The sequence below is a fragment of the Leptidea sinapis genome, chromosome 1, assembly GCF_905404315.1.
Source record: "Leptidea sinapis chromosome 1, ilLepSina1.1, whole genome shotgun sequence".
NCBI lineage: Eukaryota > Metazoa > Arthropoda > Insecta > Lepidoptera > Pieridae > Leptidea > Leptidea sinapis.
In genome coordinates, this window is record NC_066265.1 from 27,554,044 (window position 1) to 27,574,823 (window position 20,780).

The 20,780-nt window shown below is 32.1% G+C and overlaps 1 protein-coding gene across 1 annotated transcript in view; it reads right to left on the reverse strand.

Moving 5' to 3' along the window:
- The window catches only part of LOC126969718 (uncharacterized), a 54,573-nt gene that overhangs the window by 2,212 nt on the left and 31,581 nt on the right, over window positions 1–20,780 (reverse strand). The window contains exons 3-6 of the mRNA XM_050815273.1: window positions 16,356–16,564; window positions 13,956–14,091; window positions 2,005–2,138; window positions 48–462 (exon numbers count right to left, since the gene is read on the reverse strand). Of these exons, the coding sequence (XP_050671230.1) occupies window positions 48–462; window positions 2,005–2,138; window positions 13,956–14,091; window positions 16,356–16,564 (894 nt within the window). The remainder of the gene's footprint in view (window positions 1–47; window positions 463–2,004; window positions 2,139–13,955; window positions 14,092–16,355; window positions 16,565–20,780) is intronic.

Below are 20,780 nucleotides of genomic sequence, written 5' to 3' on the forward strand. Positions count from 1 at the left end.
TTCAATGCATTGATATTAAAGTTATCTTTTGTTTAAATTTATCTTACCTTCAGCACTATTTCGCACGCCTAACACCGAAGCCACTTCAGGCTGTTCTATGTCGAAAATGAGTTCAGAACGTCCAGAATATAAATTGTATATGCTAGCTATGCAAGTCAGTCGAAGTGTGCCTCTTTCAAAAGCTTCATGTCGAACTACGAACACAACTTCCCCCACTGATGGCAGCCGGTCGTCTGCCCCCGTTCTCTCAATTACTTGTCTTAAACTCTCCTTCGGGGGCCGTCGGATTTCCTCTTTGTGCAAGTTTATGTATGTCTCATCCAAGTATTGAATATTGTTATCATCGTGAAATATATTTAGGTTAAGATCTTCCGGCAGTTCAGTTGTTGTAGTATCACTTTTTAAGGGAGGATCCCATTTGAACCAATCTGGTAATTCGTGAACAAATGAGTCCATGTCAATCTGAAAGTAGTTATCTGATATAAAGTAAAGGTAGCGTGATAAATGATGGATAGAAAGCGATGGGCTAAGAGATGTTGCTAAAAGCTAATGTGGCTGAGAGTCGCTTCGTGATTAATGACGACACAATGGCTGCTATTACTGTTGTTATCTATTGTTCTATCATGACGTCACAGTCTACATAGTTCAAATTGATACAGACTATAAATCTTATGTAGGTATACAAAAATTATTCAGTTTTATATTAGCGTATACTGTTCGATGATATATATTCGTGTTCGTTTTTAAAAAGGATTTATTTGCCTTCAGCATACTCAATTAGGTTTTTTGTCATTATTTTAGGCTCATTCGCAATTTTGAAAATGCAATTACAAGCCTGTTTATTTTACGAGACAAAGATATACAATTTGCTTAATTTGAACGAATTCAAACGGCCCCAATAAAGAGGAACCCATAATTAAGTTTACATTCTGCAGGGACAACAATAATTAATGGTAGCATAGGTGTCATATAAAAGAACCTAGAAGTTCTGAGATAATTATTTTGTACCTGGAACAGCCCATTTAACCATTATTTTACTTGTATTCTTTTTTATGAATTATATTTTGGCCTTCGAAGGGTAACCACAAATTATCCAATGTGATGTTAATTCATAATTCATGGCAGGTCACAGAGTAATGAGAGTAAATACTCATGTAGGGTGTAGATGAATAAAGTAGTTATAATGGTAGTAATAGGTATTTATATAAAACGGTTTCATTGTTTTATTTTATATTTTCAATTCTAAAACACTACAGAAGATCTACAGACTTATAGTTAAGCATAATGTTTTCCAGTATATTTACACATAATATTTACAAATAGAGTAAAAACAAGGGAGATTGAGATTTAGTAAGCATAACGGAGAATTTCAGGAGGCTCGAAATTTTATAGAGAAAAATGCATTAGAGAAAACCAAAGAATTTATGGTCCCATTTCCCTCATGTAAGCCACGATCAAAAATAATAATGGGATCATTGTATTGTAATATACTCCGCCTGGTATTCTCATATATTATAATATTTCAGACTGACAGCTCGCCATTTCATCGCTATTTTCGTCTCACTCAAACCTAAAGCAAGTTTAAGGCGTTATTTCACTCGACAATAGTTTGAAAACAGTCATCGTTACTGATGACGTATTCTTAGGCCAATCACGTGACCCAGCTGTCACAAGAAGATAATACAAGATGGAGTATATTAAGGTATACTCGCGTCATACATAAGACAATCTCTGCTTCAACTATGATCGCCTGGTACCAAAACACTATATAATGGCTTTCTATCTCATTTACCCCACGCTAAATCTTATGGATTTATGTGACTGTCTCTATTTACTGTCGCGCTTTTTCGTTTCATCGACTTTCAAATCACAACGATGCTAAAGAAGTTTTCACTTCAAAAACTAGAATTACTTTAACACTGCAAGTATTTTTATGGTGAAAATACAAAAGCCATTAAGCCAAAACACTTCAATAAAAGTATTTGTTTATTTTCAGATAAATACCTCACGACCATTCAGCGCGAAAGTGAGATTGACTGGTGGGTGTGATGGTGGAGAAGCACATGTCGCACGCAAGGTTGATCCCACGCCGTACCACGACCGATCTGACACCAGTCGAGGTCCCCATTCAGGAGTTTCTGCCAAAATATACATTTAACTCTATTTTAATTTTAGTTCAAGGTAATTTGTATTTCTAAAATATAAAGATAAAGGAGATCGAAACGCTTCCATACATTCCTGGGCCCAGGTGATAACAAGATGAAAGTTGCACCATTTAAAAGATAATATTTAAATAATCCATAATTGATAATTTAGCAAGATTTGTCAATCTAGGAGCTGAGTAATCGAAGATATAAAAATGAGGTTATGCCTTAAACTATATGTTGACAGCTCATCTATAGTAGGTTTATTAAATGCCTAGCTGCTAAAGATTTATCACATACTTATATTAGATGGGTACCAATCTTGTTTTTTTAGATAGAAAATACCTACCTCTACGTAGATAGGTAGGTATTTCTTATTTTTAATAGGTATACGTTTTTTTTTTTTATGGAATAGGAGGACAAACGAGCGTATACCTATCTACTACTGTAACGACATTTTTTTGCATTATAGTATAAGACAATTGGTAATTACATATAATATAGAATACCTAAATTAAAAGATAGTTTTATTTGCTCAGATAATAATAATATATTATACTCATTAGCTCACGTGAACTGTAAAACAGACTGCTAGAGACAACTTTCCTTGGAATTCAATTGGGTAGTTAACAAGTCGGTAACTCAACGTATACAACAAGAAACGAAGTGACAATGACGAAGAAACGAAATGATCTGTCAGACTGTCATTGTCAAAATGAAGTTAGCGTTGAGGAACAAGGATTTCACTAATATCGATTTTTTATGTAAATCGATTTATTGATCGATTTATTGATAATAAAATAATTGCTCAGTTCTGCTTTTTCCTGAGAAAATAATATTATATTTTATTCATAATACCTAATATGGTCATTCGAACATAAACTATGCACCTAACTAATATTATTGAAAAAAAAACAACTGGATCTTAATGTTATTTTAATAGATTAAATATTCATTCGATTAGATTTTAATCCAAATTATTTATTTTAATGTTTTTTCGGTTTGTAGATTGCATGCAAAATGAGCTAGTTTTTTGTATTTTACATCAGAAAAATATACCCTTTTTTTAAAGTATATTTCAACTTGTTAACCATCAGGCCCAAAAGTCCCATTCTCCTTTATAGCAGCCATTGATTTTACTAATTATACCCTATGGAACTAGCATATATGTAATTTAACAGACTATAAAAGTAAAAATATTTAATTTTAAAACTTTATCTGTGTAAAATACGACAAGCCGTCAAAATGCGGTCAGCCGTAAAAATTATCTGTAGCAGTCGATTTAAAAATTATTTTTTGTATTATATATGATGTTTTAGTAACTATTCTATTACTAATTAGTAACTTTGAAGTATGTTTTAGTTATAAAAAAATACTACATTCAATAAAAAACAGTATATTATTTATTATGTATAGAACAACGTCTGTCGGGTCAGCTAGTAATATATATATAAATCCAGTGTCCTGGTGTTTGCTTCCAGTGAACTCCTAAACTAATGAACGCATTTTAATGGGGATTACTTCATGGAGTGCAGTTTAGTGCAACTTGAGAGATAGGGTAGTTTTTATTTCGATTTGGGATCCATAACTATTTTTATTTCCAATAATTATTTTGTATGGATATATTTTCTATGAGGTAATTGATGGACGCACGGTTTGACAGTTCTGCTGTGAAACAATTTCATTCCTAACTACAGGGAGAATATTTTAGGAAATAATTCTTGATGTTAAGAAATATTATTAAAAATTCATAAAAAAAAACAGTATTTTATTTACTATGTACAGAACAACGTCTGTCGGGTCAGCTATAACTATAATTTTAAGTCAGAGATCGGCGATATCCAACAATTCAAACAATTTAGTCGGAGTGCCCTAGCCCTGTCTCTAAACAGAATAGATATGGGCACTCGCTTATCAGTCGAATGTAAGTTACAAATGTAAAAATATGTTTAATGGAATATACGAAACCAATAAAGTTAGAAAAATCCATTCGTTATATAATCATTGTTATTAACCTAACCCATTTGGTGCTAACGTATCTACATGCACGCAGGCGGTTATAACAAAAAACAATAATTTAATAGAGCAATATCCTCAGTAAACTCCTACCGTCTTATTCATAATGACTTAGCAGAGATTTAAAAATTCGCTAATATACGTTTGTTAAAAAATGGTATTCATAATCGCATATTAGAGCTAAAACGCTCATTATCTCTTCGATAAAGCTGACGTGACTTATAGTAGCTAGGAGTTAGGACCCTTCTATAACTCCATTTTAAGCACTCGAACGCTAAAAAACATGGCCGACATCGATCAGCTGTTCGTTATTTATTGTGATTAATAGCTTCCCGCTCAAAGTTGTTGGATATACGTCATAGATTGACAGCCGACAGACTTCAAAACTTTGATTTTTGAAGTTTGTAATCATTTTTCTTCGTTTTTGACAACTGACAAACTATTGACATTGAAAAGATGTCTGTTTTCATTGACAGTTCCTCATTAAATTAGTTAAATTCATGTTTTTTTTTGCACGAAATGGCAACATTGCGTACTATAGAGACGTATTAGTTATGGGATATTTATCAAACGAATATGAATAAGGAATTATATCAAACGTTCTATAGGCTTAAAAGTCGTTTTAACTAATATAGCTTTATACCTTCGATAAGCGTTTTATTATGAATAAGGCAGCTAAACTTAGTAGTGGAACCGATAATTATGGTATTTTGTACATTGTCATGTGTAAAGAAAAGAAAATAGAAGATATTTAATAACAACAAAATTATTACCGAGTGACAAAAACGTGGCCAATAAAATATAATTATTTGACATATTCCCTCTGGCACCCGACATATTTGGCCAAATTAAATGAACATTTCTTAATTACGAATGAAACTCTGCGTTCCAAGTTACACTAAACAAAGAGGTAAAAGATTTATTTGGTAAAGATTCACAAATCAATATTTTTTTTACTATACACATATAACCGGCCGGTATATTCACCGGCCCACGCAGATCTCTCGAACGATCAGATTTCTAGAGTTCGGAGAATCAACATCCCCTGAGCATGCCTCGTGTCTATACATGTCTCTTCACCTATATGAAAAACGTGTGGTTGAAACAGTTAAACGTTACTATTGTAGGTGTACTCCGCATGTATACTAACAAATATTAGCAGAATTTAAACATAATATTTACACTATTATAATTGTTTTTTGTTTTTGTTTATACCTTTATTTTTTTAGTAATTGTGACGCAACGTCAATCTTGTTTGTTTAACTGTGATGAATATTTTATATTTGCTGAAAAATCTGTAAATTTTTAAGCGAGGTAATTGTATACTGCAAAATTTGTTTGTGAATTACACTTAAATAAAGCATGTATGAGATTGCTTCTAGACATGATTTAATCTAGAAAATAACAGCACAGAGGGCAGACAGTCTCTCGTGAATAAAGCATCCGAATTGTTGATTTAAGCTTCGTCAAAGCAGAAACGACTCAAGAATTTAATTTAACTCGTTTAAGATTATTAACTGTTGTAAACAAAATTGAATTTTAGATGTATCCATAAATAGACAGAGTTTCTAATTAATTCATAATAGATACTGATATAAGAAATTATCTGCCCGTGTAGAAAACACATCTTAATATATATAAATCTTGTGGTATTGATGTTTGTTTCCAGTAACTGCTAAACTAATAAACGGATTTTAATGGGGATAAATTACTTCATGGAATGCAGTTTAGTCTAACTTGAGAGATAGGATAGTTTTTATTTCGATCTGGGACACGTGATTATTTTTATTTCCAATATTTGTTTTGTATGGACATATTTTCTATGACAGAATTTATTGACGCACGGTTTGATAGTATTATGCTGTGAAACATTTTCACTATACCAAAGGGAACATTCTTGATGTTATGAAATATTATTGACGAATTTATAAAGAAACACCATTTTATTTTTTATGCATAGAACAACGTCTGACGGATCATCAAGTACAATACTATGGTCTATATAAAAAGAGGTGGGCAACAAATGTGAACAATCATAGCAGATTGTATCGAAAATTGTAATGGTTGATGAAATACTTTAAATTATTGAAGTTAATATTGAAGATTTCTATGTTATTACAATTTTCAAAGATACCGCTTAACACAGAATACTGTGTACGTGTAATATATGTATACTGGTGTATATATGAACAAACACTGGCAGAGAAAATATATCTAACGGTGACACAGCAATATAGAAAGGGTAAGGTATTGTGACTGTAACCTATTTTGATTGAAATGTCGGAAAAAGTCAGCCACACGTAATTGGCATTAGCTCCAAAGTATTTTGAATACTAAGCACTAACTAACGCACACATGACATTTGGATCGACAAGTCGGAAATTGTTAGCCACACATAATATTAGCTCCTTAGTATTTTGAATATGAAGCACTAACTAGCGCATGCATTGAAATTTTGATTGCCAAGTCGGAAAAAGTCAGCCACACGTAATTGGTATTAGCTCCATAGTATTTTGAATACTAGCACTAAATAACGGACACATTGACAAAATAAAATTGTTCACACAAGGAGGTTTGTACGCTAATAAGTATAATCTAAGTCGAAAGTAAGACTAACTACTAATTTTCAATAATAAACATTCAATATATTTTTCAAATTAAAAGCTGTTACATTTTCCCTACTGATATTACAAATGTGAATGTAAGTTTGTTTATTACGCTTTCACGCCTAAACCACTAAGCCGATTTTGATGAAATTTGGTATAGAGATAGACTAGAGCTTGGAAAAGGACATAGGCTTTTCCAAGCTCTAGAATTTTATTGAGAAAATATAAATGGAGGGGTTAAGATAGGGGATGGAAGTTTGTATGGAAGTTCGTCATTATCAAAGATGACATAAAAATACCATAAAACTTTGTATGTAGGCATTTGATAAGATGTAATTTATAAGTATTTATTCAAGAATTTTGAAAATTTGACCTACATGGAGATGAAATAGGAAATTAAACTTCCCAGGGAAGTGCTATTAAAGAGACTGTCCACAATGAGGGATAGAGCGGATGTCCACAAGGGATATCCGCTGTATCATAGAAGAGCGCTGCCAGCGGAAAGAGCAGACTGTATGTGTATGATTTGAAAAGTATCTTAAAAGATAAAAAAATCTGCCCAAAGAAACTATTCCACGCGAACAAAGTTGCGGGTAAAAGTTAGTATTAAATAAGTGTTGTATTGTATCAAAATAAGCCAACTTATTTCATATCTTGAATCTTTTAACACGTTCAAGATTATTTTAGAGCAAGCAAAGTTTTCTACTTAAACTGCGTATCGAAAATTATACAACAACTTCATTAAACATAAATTCTAAATGTACATTACGCCTGAAAACACACAGTCGAAATTTACTGAATTAACGCTTAGTAAACTTATAAAGTGGATGCTGACCTCATTTATATAATACTATAGTTCTTACCCGCGACATTGCTCGTGTGATTGTTAATATTCTTCATAATTATTTTTTTTTTCATATATTGGTTATAACATTACGGTAAGATCAAAATAGAGAAAAATATGTAAAATTTAAATAATATAAATTTCAAAACAATTATAATTGTTTGATATAAATTTCTACATTTTTCAACTAATTACGCATTTAAATAAATAATTCTTACAATTTTATTATAATGAAGATAGCTCATTTGACGAATTATTTAAATATACTTAGATCAAAATATATCGATAGAAGCGAACTTTAAGAAAAATCTGTTTAAATTTTTATTTTATTGCTTTATTTGTTTATTTATCTTTTTTATTTTATTTTTAATTCTCATATTGAAATATTTTTTTGTTCATATTGTATTTTAATTGTTTATTTAGTTTTAGTTGTTTTAAGTTTTGTGTTGTTTTTTGTAATATTTCTTAGTTAAGCGAGTTTTTAAAATTACTACAGAAATACTTAGAATGTATTACATTATTTTTCAGTTCTTCCTAATAATATTTTCATAATGCATGTTGAGTTAGCCTGTAGGTGAGGTATACAATTTCTATCATAGATACTATTGTTCACTACGATGGCTTTCCTAAATATAAATTGTCTAGCTGACCAGACAGACGTTATTCTGTACATAATAAATAAAATACTGTTTTTTATGAATTTGTAAATAATTTTTGTACAAATCCCAAAAATATCCCACTAACTAAGGTATTTAAAACACTTAATAGGGGCGTACCAATCATATATTCACCAGTTACATAATAAGTAAGGTCACAGTTCTATAATAAACTTAGATAATGCGTCCTTGATGGCTTAGGGCGACATCTATGAACAATATCAAACTGTAATCGATTACAAACCTTAACAATTTTTCAAACATCAAGAATTATTTCGTAACATATGCTCCTTGTTGTTATAATGAAATTGTTTCACAGCAGAACTCTCAAACCTCGCGTCAATAAATTCTCTCACAGAAAATATGTCCATACAAAACAAATATTGGAAATAAAAATATTTATGGGTCCCATATCGAAAAAAAAACTATCCTATCTCTCAAGTTGGACTAAACTGTATTCCATATATTAATCCCCATTAAAATCCGTTCATTAGTTTAGGAGTCCATCGCGGACAAACAACGTGTCACGTAATTTATATATATTAAGATTAATTAATTCGATACATTGCAATTCATGAAATTCAGTAAAAGTAGTAAAAACAGTAAGGAACGAGAGGAGCAGGACGACCAGCTAATGGTAATTAATACGCCCTGCCCATTAAAATGTAGTGGCGCTCAGGATTCTTGAAAAACCCAAAAGTTCTGAGAAGCAGTACAATTGCGCTCGTCTCCTCAAGATGTTAATTCTCATTTGCTCATTAATTTCACTAGCTACGGCGCCCTTCAGACCAAAACACAATAATATTTACACATTACTGCTTCACTGCAGAAATAGGCGCCGCTGTGGTACCCATAATCTAGCCGGTATCCCACTGGGTTTTACAGTAGCAAGTACATTCTGAAGTCACGACATGTATCAATATAAATAAAAAGGCATGAAAGGCATTTATTTTCTCAAAATTGATTCCTTTAGAATTATTTTTGATGTCATTCCTAATATACTAGATACTACTACCGCTTCGGAAACAAATGGCGCTCTGAGAGAGAAGGAGCGGCGCAAGAAACTGACCCAGCATCCTTTTCTTGCGCTCTTTTCAATAAAAATATACAATATTGTACAGTCATTTCTATCGCTATAAAATAATCTTAATATAGTCCCAGGCTGTCCGATCACTTATATATTCAGCTGTGGAGTAATATGATTGACGACAGAGCCATTTTTTTTTATAAAACATTTAAATTTATTTATAGATAATGCCTGAACAGTGGCTGGGACTTTATTATAGAAGTGTATACATTTACCCTTAAATTTACCCTTAAAGCTATTATGTATCTTATGAAGCCTACTAGAATTAGTTACAAGCAATCCCTTATATTTAGTTTTATACTAACGAAAATCACTATTTAGAGCAAAAAGGTGACGATTTTTGTGAACGTTTCTTAAATTTTCATAAATGTACTGACAATGAACAGTCATAATATTTATTTCTTTAAATTTTTCTTTGAAAGACTGTCTACAACCAAGTTGATAAATAGCACATACAATATGTCGAGGCGTCTGTATGCCAATCTTGTTTGACGTAGATCGTTTATATTGCAAATACACTAGATCGTTTATATTGCAAATACACATAACCGTGTATATTGATCATGAAACATGTATCCCTGGATATGACATAATACGTAGTAGCCTGATGTTGTTATCCTTGGAGACCCAAGGTTTAATAGGATTAACTTCGTCAAACAAACTTGTATGATTATCTCACGTTGTATCACGGCTCCATTACGTTGGCAATCGATTTCATGATAATTAATATAGTTATTTCATTATATAAGTAAATCTGAGATATCCTACCGCCTTACAACTTAGTTTTATACTAAGTTATACTTGAGTATTACCTTGTTTCACGTCCTCCAAGTTACTACAAATTATGCCCAAAATAGTATTTCAAAGCGTATAACAACTTGTATAATAGTGAGTACGCAGGTACTGAAATTTTTGCGATGTCTAAGCACAGTTTTTTACACGAAAAAAAACGAAAACACTCAATCACCCACACACTCACTCCCCTACACTTATACATACACACATACAGACACACCTCTTAAATATTATTTTTATAAACATACTTAATAATACTAACATAAAATAACTATTCTTGTGTGTGTTATTAAAGCTTTGCAATTATTATTCTTAATGCTAAATAAGTAAACCAAGAATATGCAAAATGTTCACAAACAAGATATTTTGCATATGATTGGTTTATTCGGACGTATCACGCTACCTGCATTTATTTGCAAGGCTGCTTGACATTCCGGAAACCTCCGAATTATCATTGTATTGACAGTGTTGTCAACGATATAGTCAACATTTATCATATTATAAGTTAATTCTTAAGAAGTATAATTTTTTACCTAAGGCCGTAAGAATATTAAAATCGGATTGAAAACATCATTCACCACGAAACAAATAGTACTAGTATTATAAAACCCAGTTCATGTTTTGACCAAAATAGTAGTTACTGAATCTTTTTTTCACTTTTTTAATGCAATCAATAATTAATTCACAGATTCATGTAAAGAATGATATATTCATGAAAAGATTATGATGTGTGAAGAAGAAAGAAAGAGATAATGTGTGACCAATTTTGTTTTATCAATGTGTGCGATAGAATCGCTATCGCAATCGTTAAAATCGGTCACAGTGACAAATGATTTGCTTTCCTTTTCTATCTTTTTTATTATATTCAAAATACTATGGGGCTAATCTCAAGCGTGGCTGACTGCTTATGACTTGAGAATCAAAATTGATTACAGTAAAGAAAAATCCGCATATCTTTTCTCTCTCATACGATATCTTTTTCTACACATTATACGTGAATTATAAGTGTTTGATTCTTTTAAAATATTATATTGGAGAAAAACTAATGAACTCTTTCGGCAAAATAATAAAAAAAATCTCTGTTAATTTTTACTTCAACAACGATGATTTCTATAGCATTTTCTGAGAGAATGAACTTTATTGGAAACTTTTGAAATGATATAATGGGTTAAGCTGTGTTTGGCACGTTCACTTGATCGCATTGCTTCTTCTATATTGTTCGTGGCAGACTGTACTTGTATTTATCGACACGCTAGAATGCTTTTAATTTTGTTGATTCTTGGCAAGCTACCCAATTTGTTGTTTACACTTAAGATCGTGCTTATCGGCTATTTAATATCAATGAGCCATTTAATTACGTGATTATCAGCAATTAAGGTATACTTTATATACAAATAAAGAAGAAGTGAAATGGTTGTAGGAAAACAAAATGTAAAAATTTGTGATTTATAAAAAGTTTCTACAAAATATTCAAATCATATTACAAATGTGTGGGGTTAGATAGCAATTACAATTATTATAAAGATATAACAAAGAGTAAACTATTAAAATCATCTTCAAATGGATCTCGCGAGAGGCAAGGCTCCAAAGCTAGACAGCCCCAGCCTCCAGTGGAAATATTGTGCAAAATAATACCAGAAAGACCTTTTTGGCGAGCCACGACCGATGACGAAATAAAATCGAATCAAATAGTTGATAAGGCAGCCAAAAATGAAATGGGGTTGTAATAAGTCGTTATCCTTGAATAATTTCCAAAGCAATTTAATAAATTTGAAATTTAATTTCAAGATCGTTTATTGCCTTAAACAAAATGTATTAGAGTATAATGAAGTGTTTGAAGTACAATGTTTATAAAAAGTAAAATTCAAATAAATGAAAATTATAGTATCCTTCAAATTTATCTATGTTATTTATTAAATGTTATTTAAAATTAGATTTTATTTAAGCAGTGAAAGGCAGTGATTTCAACGAAAGCCAAAATAAGTTTCAGATGAAATAGATACAAATTCAAGGCGAGTAGAGATTAGCTCGTGTCATGCAGAGTAATATGTATTTAAGCCCGAGCTAATTGAGCCAAAAATGTGACTGACCTACAACTTCTATAGAATCACTGTGGAAACTATATTTAGTGCAACACATTCAGGCTAACTATTTGGAACACTGAAAATGATACCACAAAATAGCTTTTGACAGTTTCTTTCAAACTATTTAGCCCCTTGTTGGTTCCCAAAAGTGATACACAGTGATGTATATAAAAAAGTGTGTGTGTAATAATGTATACACGCAAGATGTTATACTCCTTTGGCCTAACGAAGCAAAAATCATTAAAATATTTGATACGTTTATAGAAAGAACAATTTTGTTAAAATCTTACAAAGATGGCTTTGACAATTAATTATTAAATAATGAATACGGCTGTATGGGCTTGAATCCTTTGCTTGTCCTAATAATGGGCGAAAAATAAAAAAAAAAAACAAAGAATAACGCAAACGTAAGAAAATTTTAGGAACCAACTTCAACCTGTTACTTTTGTTTTACAGTGATGCGCTCGCATTTTAAAATTTCATTCTTAATTTTTTCAATACGCATCTAAAGAAGTATAACTTCAAAAATTGCATTAAGTATTCTTGAGTTAAGAAAAGACTTAAAAGAGCCAACCGTAACAAAGTAACTGACAAACCAATACTGTGTTTTGTTTAAGGTTATATTCAATAATATAACACAGGTCAGTAAATTATAATTACATTATTGTATAAACCACGACCTATATAGCCGAGTGGTTAGCGATTCTACCTACTAAGATAGAGATCCCGGGTTCGAATCCTGGTAGGTGCAAACATTTATATGATGAATATGGATGTTTGTTTCCGAGTCATGGATGTTTATATGTATTTATGTATCTTTATATGTATGTTTATTTGTATTTATTATTAAGTAAGTTTATTGTATGAAATATATCGTTGTCTTGTAACCCATAACACAGGCATATATGCTTAACTTGGAGCAAGATAATTTGTGTAAAAAGTGTGTCAATATTATATTATATATTATATAAACAATTGTGATGGTTCATCAAGACAGCAAAAGCAATTAACTGTTACTAACTGTTACTTAGTATACTGTGACTATTACTCCCTCACTTGTAATTGGCACTGCGTCTTTAAAGCCATGTGATTTGATTAATGTGAAGTAAGTGTAATTATATAGGAGATAATGAAATTTTAGAGGCAACATTTAAATTAGGTCACTAATAATCGATCGAATGGAGTCTTCAAATACATTGAGTTCGCCTTTGGAAGCGTAGATTAAGATGTGACTAAGCAATATTAATAATAACGTCAGACTAGATGTATTCAGCTCAGTTGGGTCTTTAGTCAACCTTGCTTTATAAATACCTTTTGCTTTATTTCCTCTCTATTCAACATGAAGGTTAATATTGTGTGATTTACTTTCATTGTTATTATAACTGTAAGGGACGAGACAAGCAGGACGTTCAGCTGATGGTTATTGATACGTCCTGCCCATACAATGCAGTACTACTCCGGATTCTTGAAAAAATCCAAAAATTTATAGCGGCACTACAATATTGCTTCTCACCTTGAGACATATGATTTTAAGTCTCATTTGCCCAGTTATTGCGCCCTTCTGACCGAAACACAATAATGCTTACACGTAACTGCTTCACGGTAGAAAATGAGAAATCATCTCCTATAAAAATAATAATATGGTGGGAATTCTTATGCAGTACGCCTGAGTATGTATGGATAATTTAAGTGTTAAATTCCCAAATGACATAATAATATTTACCAACGATTTCTAGTGGTGCCGATCGTATTTCCGTATGGAAGGTGGGTGCATCTGCTGACACTTCGCACCGGAAGCGACCAGCCATCGCTGGGGTTGCCTCTTGCAGCACCACTCGCCTTGCCCCCGATCGCGATATCTGAAACAATTACGTTCATTTTAATTCTGTATTTTATCAAAGAGTTGATTTACAAAACAGTAGTTCAAAATGAATAATATTCTCCAAAAAATATTGTTAAATTTCCTTCGATCTAGTCCATTCATTATTATAATACAGGTTATTATTTATATTTATATCGCCAAGACTAAACAGTTGATACTAACTTTATCAGAAAATTATAAGATACGTGAAGGATATTAGTTGGTTCATTCCCATCGTATGCTTTGTTAAATTATAACACTTAAAGAAGGCAAAATAAATCATATTTCCTCTAATCTCAGATACAAATTCAAAATTCAAATTTTAAAATTTCTGTAATCAATGTAAATAAATCAATTTGAATGGCTTAAATGCTACTTTTTCTACTCTATCGCGCCTCAGCTGAGAAATATCTACAAAAATCTCATGAGCAAATTTTTTATATATTTTAGTAGTAACCCTTAGTTATAGATGCAGTAGAATATGCCGTCTGTTAACAACATCAAGGAGTTAAAGTATTCAAATGATTGTAAAATTTATGACTAACAGCTGATGTTGAGATACTCCAGACCAGATATGAGAGCCCATTATGATCTATACACACTTAATAGGTGCGTGACCGTCGACAAATTTACACGCAAAATTCCTATATTTTTATCCAAAAAAAGGATATGAAACCGCTTATTAAAAGTCAAAAACTTTGGAAATGAATTATTAATGAAAATTTCGAAAAACTCTAGCCTGAGAAGAACGGGCCCAAGAAACTCCCGCTGAGTTGCTTAATGAATTTTTTCTAAATAAAATTTAGATAGATTCATACTTAATATAATTGAATATATTTGTTATAAGCATTTTCTGGGATGTTTAATTTTTATTTGATTAATGGTTGACTATTAAGCTGTTCGACTACAACTTTAGGATTCAGGATGTGCATATGTAGCATTCATAGCTGTTATAATAACATTAATTTGGGAGGACCTCTAGTAGTATGCCAGTAAGCGGTTATATTGTTTATCTCTTATTGGATTAATACAAATGATAACTTGCATGGCAAAACAAGTACTATCTGAATGAATAATTTCATAATTCCAAAATATGAATATTCTTTCTACAAATAAAATACTACTAAGATTCAACAATGTCGAGTGTCGCAATAATATAATTTTATACTTTAATTTAATTTTGCTTGCGTCTTTCTCGGCAAACACATTTAAACAAAAATAAAGTAAAAATTTTAGTGTTTCACAGTGCAATTTTCTCACAGCAGGACAATAAAAGAAGAAAAAATTGTGAGCGCAAACACTAAGCTGAGATTTTCCGTTTAATGCGACACCATTTCTGTGAAATCCGTTTAAATGCACTAAATAGGTCGCATGAGAAAAGTCTGGTTGATTGATTATCCTGTAGCTTAGCATTGTCGTGTTACACAATATGACACTGAAATATTAAACATAACGGACTCAGCTCCGTCCCTTGTACACCTCCACACAATGGAAATACATTAAGTTACATCGTGATTGTCTAGACCAGATTGTTTAAATTATTTATTTTAGTATTTGAAATAGAAATGGTTTCACTTAAAATAATGATTACTAGCTGACCCTGAAGAATTCAATAATTAAAATTTTTGGGTATAAAATACAGATGACGATTGATTCTCATACCTATCAAATATATCGTGCATAAAATTAATCGTACTACGATTATTGTATTCGATTGCCATCTTGCAACCCTATTGCGAATCTGTGGATGGAACAGAATAATATAAAAATCGTGATAGTGGCTGAACGTGGAAGGGTAAGAGTTTGAAGTTAGAAGTAAGATAAATAATAAAAAAATGACAAAAATAAAAAAAAGGCATTTAAGAGTGGGGTCACCCTTATCATTTAGGGGTATGAAAAATAGATGTTGGCTGATTCTCAAATCTATCCGATATGCACACAAAATTTCTTATAAATAGTTTTAGCCGTTTCGGAGGAGGTTTTTATACAAACAAACCCAAAAAAATTGTAAAATGCTTAAATGGACCGCAACCTATCCCAAACAACTGACTTGTAAGCCAGTGAGTGCACTGCGTAGTGAGCGCTCTACAACTGCAACGCCAAAAGTCCCTTTGGAAGGGACCTTTCGACATATTTTTGCCTTAAGGGACATTTTTATAACAGCCTTAATAATATTGGGATACGATGACGTTTTAAAATCCAACCAGATTATTTTTGCTACCGTTTCTATTCTACGAATACAGTAAATATTTGATTACTTACATCAACTTCGATTCCAGGAAGTGGAAAAACTCTCGTGTGCGGCAGTTCCTTTGGTATGTATCTATAGAATTCTTCTCTCCCCCTGTACCATTTAACGCTGTATAGGGCTTCTTCTTCTTCTAATTGCCACGTGCATTCCAGAGTGACTGTCTCACCTACTAGCACTGCATTCGGCACATTTATTTCTAAGTTATGAAGACCTCGTACACCTGTAACAAATTATTAAATAACAGCTTTAATCACACTTCATAGGCATTCATTTAAGGCTGCATTTAGAGTTCGAACGACCGTCAGACGGTCAGTGTGGCGCGTATCCGTATGCGCTAACCATGTTGTGTTTAGAGCTCAGCTGACAGCAAACATAATTGCGCGTGTATATTATCGCCATTGCGCTTTAGCGGACCGACGTACACTGGACCGAAGATTCGCGCGTAGCGATTTATCAACGCTGGATTGTATGCGTTCATAATATCTTTTATTCTAGCTACGCTTGATCGACGTCAGCGTTGACCGTCGGTCGAGCACAAAATTCATCCGTAATGTAGACTCTCAGATCACCGTCGCACCTTGCTCTCTTGCTACACCCGAGATAGGCCAAGACTTACAAAAATTATAAAAATTTCTCGGTGCTAAATCTGATAAAATATGTGTTTTCTACGGTGAGACTTAGTTAGAACAATTTTTCACCTCCAGTAATAGATTTGATACATTTTGTTCGATCTGATTCCGAGTAACGCTAAACTTATAGATTTAATTAGTCAGATTATAAATCTATTATAATTACATATAACGCATGTTTTTTGTCATTATGTTCGAATTTATAACCAGTCATTCTGAAAACTGGATGACAATTCCTCTAGATGGCTGTGACCACCCACCATCAGTTGACCAGTAGGCTTGTTGTTTCCATAAAAAATGAAAAAAGAAAAGCCTGTTTTACAATGCTTTTATGAGTTACTTAAAGACCTTTTTTCCCACACCTCCGTGACAAGTACGCTTTTTTACCTAGTTTTCCGGGAGAGATGTGGCACTGTTCGGACCTATGAATCTGTTGACGTATTGTTATGACACAACTGCTACTTCTCTCCCAAAAAACATAACTGCATTCTTTCCGACACACATATGGTTAGAAATCGTAATATCAACACGGGAAGGAACAACGCCATCTCAAATTTTGGCCTATTTCCTTCCCTAGTTGCGAAATATATTGTTATAACTTATAAGTACCTACTAAATTCATCCTTGATTCAACACAATCAGTGATGAATTCCACATAAAATAGAGCGACTGTGTGGACACGTCGAAATATCAAAAAACATAATAATATTAATTCATAAATAACATAATGCACAAACCCAACCCTGGTTTTAGCTTTCACTGCTGTTCACTAGACATAATAATATACAAACTACATAATGTGGTAGCCCTATAACGTGGCTTGAATGGTGATTTTATGTGAAATATGAAATTAGATGAATTTTTAGAGCCATTGTTGCAAAGTTTAGTACCATTTAATTTACTCATGTCCTTCTTTCGCTATTAATTTAATGTAAATAGAGAAAAGGGTTTTAAAATTATTATTGAGTGCTTGGAACCCAGGTAAACAGAAAACAGAAACGCAAAATAAACATTTTTGACAAATCCTGATAAAGTTTGACTTGTGAGGGTATTTAAATTAAAGTTTGACTGCTAGCGACCGGCCTCTATTATTTACCACAGCTGTCAAAGTGCTTTTGTGCCTGTTTGATATCCGCCATTTTGGCGCTGTTGACGATAGGGACAGTCTGCGGTGCTAAAACTAGTGTTGACAACCTCAGCAAAACAAACATCGATAGATGGTGGGAAACTATTTACAAAAAACATTGTGTACTTCATTACGGCGATTCAAGAAGTATAAATAACACGGAAAACGAAATAAATTAAATCAAAATGCAAAAATACTTCAGAGTACTGTACGCTTCTCTCGCAGCCATTTGTATTGTACATCAAAATTAGTTCTCTGAACGCTCCCGAGTGGCGCTTCAAGTAGGCACAAAAAATTTGCTGTCAAACATATGGTACAGCTTGTTCAGTGATATTTATACAGATCAGCGGTGCCAGCAGTGAACGAAGAAGAATAATAAAAGAATTTTTACTGCTCCACTCTCGTATTGCAAGACATAATGGGTGGTGGTGATCATAATATAATTATCATTACGAGTAGTTAAACCGCATAGTCTTTCTATTCTATTCCAAAACAAAAAAATAATATTTGCATACTTTTATTGAATACATAGAAAAACGAGATATTCTGAGACTACTAATTGGAGAGAAAATACCAAATGCTGCCATAATTTTTATTTCCCGAAATATGAGTGGCGTAACGAATTAATTGGGTCACAAAAATTGAAAATCACTTTTCAAATTCATATTTCAGTTTTTAGGAGCTTTTGTTGATCGGATCTACGACCTATATATATCACGTATGTTGAAAGACTTATTTACAAAAAAACTTCGAATGAAGGACTGTTCTTCAAAAATGTTAAAGAAGTAAAATGCTGCTTCGATGAATATCGAATAAAAACAAATACGAGTCGAACGGCTATAGTCCTTTATAAGAACTCATTGTATAACCTTTGCCATTAAAAAATTAAGATTTTCTAGTTGATCGAGTCCAAGTACCTAATAATTATAACATAAGCTTTTTATTAGGTTGAAACACGATATTCTACGAAAAGACAAAAAAGGGAAAACTTTTATGTAATACTTTAGAAGCAAGATTTTCTTGCTAGCAATAGCTGAGTTATTAAGTTGACTATGTTAGCTTCTGTTAATTATTTATAAGCATGCGATCGTAAAGAAATGTTGTTAATATTAACGAATTACTTTGCGAAAGAATAAATCGACACTCGAAAAAATTTATATTAATTCTATATTAATGACGTATTAAAATATATTTTACTTGTTTGAACTCCGTGGTCACATCGAGTATATCTTAAAAGCTTTTTATATAATGTTTGTGTTGTAAGTCAACACACATATTCATAGTAAATTAGTGTCTCTAAGTCTGAGATTTATAGCGTGTACTTAGACTTTTGCTCAGTCTTTACTTACGTAACACTTAGCTGAGTAGAAGCTTAGCATAATCTTTGATTTCATTTTTATTGTCATTTGACCGCTGAAATTAAACTGAGATTAAGCTCAGACAGCCCAATGCAAATGTCAATTTGATATTTTATCGCATTGAGCTAAGTATTAAGTCTGAGCAAAGTCTAAGTAAGTTCTATAGATCTCAGCCTAAGTATTTCTACCTAAGGCGACACTAAATGCCAGCAACCTTGAGCGATATGAGTTCGCGGCTGCCGGCCCGCCATCAATGTTCCAAAGCCAATATTTTCAAAATTCTTGCGTGGAAAACAGTTTATATGCTTACAATCCTCGTTATTCACTACTAATAAATAAATTAACCTACACAAAAAAGTACAAGATATAAGAATAACTTTTCTGAGACAAGTACCAAAAAAATGCGTCACGCCATGCTAAAAAACTTGTTTAACTTCAAAGAAAAGTGGTAGTCCAAAAAGGCTCGGCAGTTTTAACTATAACCAATAGCAAGCATTAGCAACCTACTTATAAGACTTAAGGATATGTGTAACAGGATTAAGTAGTGTTCATAGCTCGAAATGCTATACTTTCACCACAAAACTTGTCTAAAAACACCATGTTTGCGTGTTTTCTGCTTACTCTTCGCCTTAAGGCACGGACAGACTAGGATTGTAAACGCTACAACCAACCCTACAATATTTGTTTTTATCTTGTGGCTAAGCTGCAAATGGGCATTTATTTTACTGATTTTCTTTTGTTTATTCAAAATATACATATTAAATTGAAAAATTTTTCGGTTTCAGTTTTAGGAAAGTACTAATTCTATAAAATTCTTTAAAAAAAAGAATGTTGTTATAGCTGAAAATTCGGAGATTTTTGACTCAAAAGTTTATTTTTGGGAAGCAACTACCAATTTTTTTATTGGATGTTTCAAATTATATATAAATATTCTATTCAATTAAAAAAAAATTTGGAGTCCTTCTTTGTGCACTGTATTTTTTGCGTCGGAATATTTTCATTGCGTTATGTTGTAATCGACTAAGAAACCAATTTTTGTGTATTGAGCTATGACCGCGCCTTAACATACAGATTAAACATTCAAAATTTCACACGCAAACAAAATAACGGTGAAATGTCATAGTTTTATTGGTAGCGTAGTTTTTTATAGTTAAAAATATCATAATATTTTTCTGAATATAATTATAATTTCTTTTTTTTGTCACAAGATGAAAATTAATGTTTTGAATGAATTTAGTACTTTTTCTGCTCTGAAATACATTCTTCTTCGTACGAATTTATATGTCCTGAAATTCTCCTCCGAACTCCGTAAAATCTCTTTCG